Source organism: Brachyhypopomus gauderio, chromosome 2 (assembly GCF_052324685.1).
Source record: "Brachyhypopomus gauderio isolate BG-103 chromosome 2, BGAUD_0.2, whole genome shotgun sequence".
In the NCBI taxonomy this organism is placed as follows: Eukaryota; Metazoa; Chordata; class Actinopteri; order Gymnotiformes; family Hypopomidae; genus Brachyhypopomus; species Brachyhypopomus gauderio.
This window is the reverse complement of record NC_135212.1, coordinates 35,995,101-36,000,100: the sequence shown is the minus strand read 5'-3', so window position 1 is coordinate 36,000,100 and position 5,000 is coordinate 35,995,101. Positions and strand designations below refer to the sequence as shown.

At 46.4% G+C, this 5,000-nt stretch overlaps 2 protein-coding genes across 2 annotated transcripts in view; both read right to left on the bottom strand.

Annotated features, from left to right (window-relative positions):
* Positions 1-1,877, bottom strand: part of LOC143501520 (AT-rich interactive domain-containing protein 3B) — a 41,033-nt gene extending 39,156 nt beyond the window's left edge. The window contains exon 1 of the mRNA XM_076995011.1: positions 1,067-1,877. Coding sequence (XP_076851126.1) covers positions 1,067-1,099 — 33 coding nt within the window. The 5' untranslated portion in view covers positions 1,100-1,877. The remainder of the gene's footprint in view (positions 1-1,066) is intronic.
* Positions 1,878-1,974: 97 nt separating this feature from the next.
* fam219b (family with sequence similarity 219 member B) overlaps positions 1,975-5,000 on the bottom strand; it is a 5,681-nt gene continuing 2,655 nt past the window's right edge. The window contains exon 6 of the mRNA XM_076995012.1: positions 1,975-4,747. Within this exon, the coding sequence (XP_076851127.1) occupies positions 4,598-4,747 (150 nt within the window). The 3' untranslated portion in view covers positions 1,975-4,597. The remainder of the gene's footprint in view (positions 4,748-5,000) is intronic.

The following is a 5,000-nucleotide window of genomic DNA, read 5'->3' as shown; positions in this document are numbered from 1 at the left end:
GTGAGCATTAACGCTTTTAGACATCACAGCGTCATAAGACCTCACGACGATCTTCTCACTGAACGTACAACTATTTAACATAGTCATTACAGAGCCAGAAGAATAGTCTTCCGCAGACCTGCTTTTCACAACACATGATTCTCAATGACGAAGAAGCCTTGGAAAATGCGGACCGACAAATAAACACCAGTGTCTCAATACTTGTGCTCGATATGTACGTGTGTTTGTTGTTTACTACAATTCTGAAGGACCACGGCAGGAGACAGCAGGGTGAGGAGCTGTTAGGGTTCACACAGGCGTATGCGTAATTATGTGGCAAGACTTCGACAGACGGGGGCAATAAATTATACGACCACCTTTGATCTCAAAAGAACTTAAACATGTATTGGATGCAAATTTCAGAAACAAAGCACAGTTCATGTATTAAAGCAAAGCCCAATCTAGCGCAGACGCATAACCAACACGTACGTGTGCTTGAGTCTGACAGTTCTCCAAACAACCAGTCGGCTGGTCGGGGCACCACGCCGGACGACTCTTATTTTCCATGACAGTTTTAAAAGAAAGCCCGTTCATAAATATGCATGATTTGGGTGAATACACAACACCAGTGGATTTTTTTCTTTAAAAGTTGGGACCGGAGCAGAAGCAGGTCCCCTGTCTCGCTCTTAATCAAAGCAACATGCGTCCGTTGAGTAAACGCATGTGGCGGGGCGCCAGGGCGCTTGTGAATGACCGTAAACAGTTTAGATGTGCAACCGCCACGGACTCACTTTAGTCTGTAAACTTGGCCAACTCTGAAGTTAGAAATTAAACCCGGTTTCAGCTAGCCATCACGGAGGATTAGATTTTACAGCTCGCACGTTTAAAAACGAGAGCGATAATAACTGGATCCACGCGCCACCGAGTGCCGTCTACACGTTCCGTACGATATTTGATCAGATATCTTGAAGTCAGATGTTCTTATTCGGAGGCGCCAGGGACGAAGTTTAAACGCCGGCGTGCACGTGAGCGAGGTGAAACGGCGAGTGGTTCCGGGCGCGGTGCCAGGACGTGCGGCGGTTCTCACCATCGGTGCCCTTCCGCTGCTGTTGTCCACCATCCCCGCTGCGTGCACGTCTCCTCGGGCTCAGTCGCTCGCCTGCAGCGCCTTGAGAATGCGTGCATGCAACCAGCGTCCTCCGGTGCAAAACAAAAAAAACCTTAACTATCTTCGGGCGCCAAAATCGTCTTTCGTGACGTTGATTTGATTATTGAAAGGGGAACGGAAAGGACAAGAGTCCGATCACGTATCTTAGACGCCTGGCGTTCACGTTACAACTCCTTTTCACTGGGGTTTTTTTTCCTTCCCCCTCGCATTGCACCCCCCGCCGAAGCGCACATCATCAGCAGGGCCCGCCCAGTGACAGCCACGGTCTACGGTGGCTTCAACTGTTGAGTTACAAAACATAGACCGACGCTATCAAGGCTGTAACTGCTTATCTAGACAAACGGGTACTCTGCTCCATGCGGCTTTTATTAGTTTCGCTATAATCAGGGTTGTATCGTCTTTTCTGCAACATGCAGAAACATGCGACTAAGCGTGCGAGATGTGGCGCTGAGAGCGATCACTAAAAGTTCTTAATGATTTGCGTTGGTTTTATTCATAAAAAATAAATGTGCTTTTGAGTTTAAGAGCATGTCCTATTCACGTGGGGAAAGGGAACAACCTTTAACACCTAAATCAGGTATGAATTGATTTTGATTGACTATTTCCAGCAGTCTCTGTGTAGCTCAGGTTCACCATCTAGGGGTAAGACATGGAGAACGCAGGAGAAATCGCGGAGCTCACGGCACGTGACCAATTTGACAAGGTTTTCACACGCAGATTTGAACGGCGGTAATCTTGTTCACATTCACGCTATGCGCACGTGTACTTTAAAAAGATATTGCTTAAACGTAAACCCCAGGTTTAAAAACAGCTCGAATTCATGAATATAATTTCCAAATACATTTTAATATGGATTTTTATCACTGTTTGGTTACAATAAAGTCAGATACTACACGTTTTATTGCAAAACTAGATTTAGAGTTAGATACAAAACCTCAAGTTATATTGCATTTTAAATCAGTACAAGTGAGCTCTCACGATGTGATTAGATTGTCCGGTTAGTTGCATAGTACTGTAGTCTTCCAGGGCAGCAGAACACAGTGAATAACCTTTTGGTCATTAGCTACACAAACACCTCCACCTTTTCATCCAAAACGTGAAGTAACTTAATCTTCCATGAAACTAGCCTCCCTAGCACTGAAATATATGTAACATCACAGAACTGATTCCACATTTCCTGATAACAGCCAGAACGGCGACAAATCATCGGAAATGCTTCCAAGTCATCGCCTCCTTTTGCCTCTTCATTATTATAGTAGTAAAACATTACAAGTGAGTTAAATCATCACTTCCTCTCCCTCTGATGACAGGGTGATGGCCAGTCTGGTGTTGCAGTGTGTAGTTTGTGCAGACTGACTGCTTGGGCAGAGCGTACACATACACACACACACACACACACACACACACACCCCAACCGACTGACTGACTGACGTCTGCTCAAAGGAAACGCTTGCAGACTTCCCAGGTCAGCATTCTGCATCTACAAACGCTCCCTTATCTTCACAAACCTAGGAAATGAAGATATGTTCACCAAACTGAACAGCATGAAATGTACATGAACAGTGTCGTAAAGCAGAGAAACTGGGGCTGCTTCCCCACAAACCAGGAACATGCCATATAATTCAACCTGAAGAAAACCAAAAGCAAACAGAGTACATCAAATACTGCGCTTAATCACGGCCAGCAGCTGTTTTCTGTCAGAAAAGAAGTCAGAAATCACTGCAGGTAGTCAGTTATTTTTCAAACTAGTAACAACAGAAGCTTAGGATAACAGATACACTAGGGTGTACATGAGGGGAATGTTCACAGGCCTTCAGTGTTGCAAAACTCAAAGGCAGTACATTGTGGTGTTCATTTAAAAAATAGTGACAGTAAGCACTATAAGTAAGCAAGTTGGGAGGCCATTGCTCTGCAGTTCTGGGCTCCAAAGAATCCAGCATCACACACGGGCAGGGCCACGTCACTACATACACGCACACAAAGGTATTCAACAACGCACAAACACAGCATCTCACGTTAACAATTCCTCACGGTTCCTGTTGACAGTGTAAAAAGAATTACGTAAAAGTGCTCATTTTAAAGCTTAACGTCAAGGTAAAAAGTAAAAAAATGACGCTTGTAGTGTAACAGAACTGGATCCAGGGGAAAATCACTTTCTCCTCACAAGTCTCCAACAGAGTGAGACGTCTTCCCTCAGCCAGAGAAATGACAGACACACGTAGAATGTTCACAGAGTGCCCAGGCCATGACACAGCATGTAACAGATCAGATCGTCCAAAAAGCATCATATAACCATCATGCTAAAGTGAGTTTTACATGGAAGTGTCTCTTGCTTAAGATGATCTTAATGGGCTCCTGAGTGCTTCATGACTTCATCTTCATGATGGCCTGTAAAGTCATGTTTGCAGTGGGGGACGTGGTGGATCTTCTCATGCATGCCCAGATCAGACAGCTCGGGTGATTTATCGGGCTGAATCAGGAGAAGCAGAAACCGGCTCGGGGTTACAGACCGAGCTGGTTACAGCTGCTCAGCAAAGGAGGGCCATCTGTCCAGTTCAGTCCTCGGGGGCACCCAGATAGTTCCACCCCAGCTCCGAACCAAGAGCACGGAGACAGGAAATATGTGGACTGTCTCGGTGTCCCTGTGAGCTGGGCTTGAAGACTAGCATGTGGTTACTTAGTCTGAAGGCCAATGTCTAAAGGTAATTGTTCCAACCCTGCTCAACACACGTTTACTAATGAAGATTCCTCCTTTTAAGGAAATCATCTCTGTAGTGATGCCTCGTTAGCCAGACGGTGTCGTTAAGATTCCAGCAGAATCTGTCCCGCAGCATTTCTGCCTGCTGTGACTTCACAGGCCCGATTCAACTCCCGTTAATAACTCAAGGCTTACGTGAATCTGCTCCGCAAAAACAGAGGTAGGAGGCAAAAGAGACGGCCTCTGCTTTGGGCCTGGAACTCTGGATGTCTCATAAAATTCACAAAACCTCCCTGTTGAAGTAACCTAAATGCTCAAGATCCAGCCCTTTCAAACATGACTGAAAACACACACACACACACACAAAAACAGAACATGTAGGTTACCAGAGGAACGTAGTGCTGGAGTCTAGGGCATGCCCGTCCAGCTTACGATGACCTTCACATTGTGACGCTTTTACGAAAAGTATCACCAGAAGCACCATGCAAAGTCATCGTTAGCAGGAGGTGCGTAATTAAGGGTCAGAAGGAGGACTAGTTCAATCCAGTCCTGATCTTTGGGAAAACAGGAGGAGCACAGAGGACTGATCTTGTGACAGAGGCTCTGGGAAAGCCTTACACAGCACAGAAATCGGTAGGATTTCCGACAGCCCCCAGCGCCACAGAGACAATCTTGACGGTGGAGCTGGCATGGCAGGCTAAGGGCTGAAGGTTAAAGGTCAAGGGTTAAGGGCACCGGTGGTAGAGCAGGGCTCACTGCATGGAGCAGGAAGGGCGGTCAAGGCAGCAGCAGATGGAGGAGGCCACAGTTTTGGGGGGAACAAGGTCCAGGTCTTCATCGTCTGGGATCTCGTCCAGCCGATAGCCGTCCATCATAAGTTGCCGGCTGACTTCTGGGTGCACCTGGAGGAGGAGTTGTCACGAGAAGAAGAAAAGTTTGATGGTGAGAGGAGAGGAGGAACAGTAGACAACTGTAGTCATACCACGCTATAAAAAAGTAAGAACCTGTACTATACAACTTTGCTTTGTAGACCAGATGAGCCACCTGGTTCTGATTGAAGAGCAGTCTCAATCATCATCTACAGTTCTGTTTAATTTGGGTCAAAGCAGACATGCCATCAACCCAACCAACCCCACTATATCGGGTCACCACAGA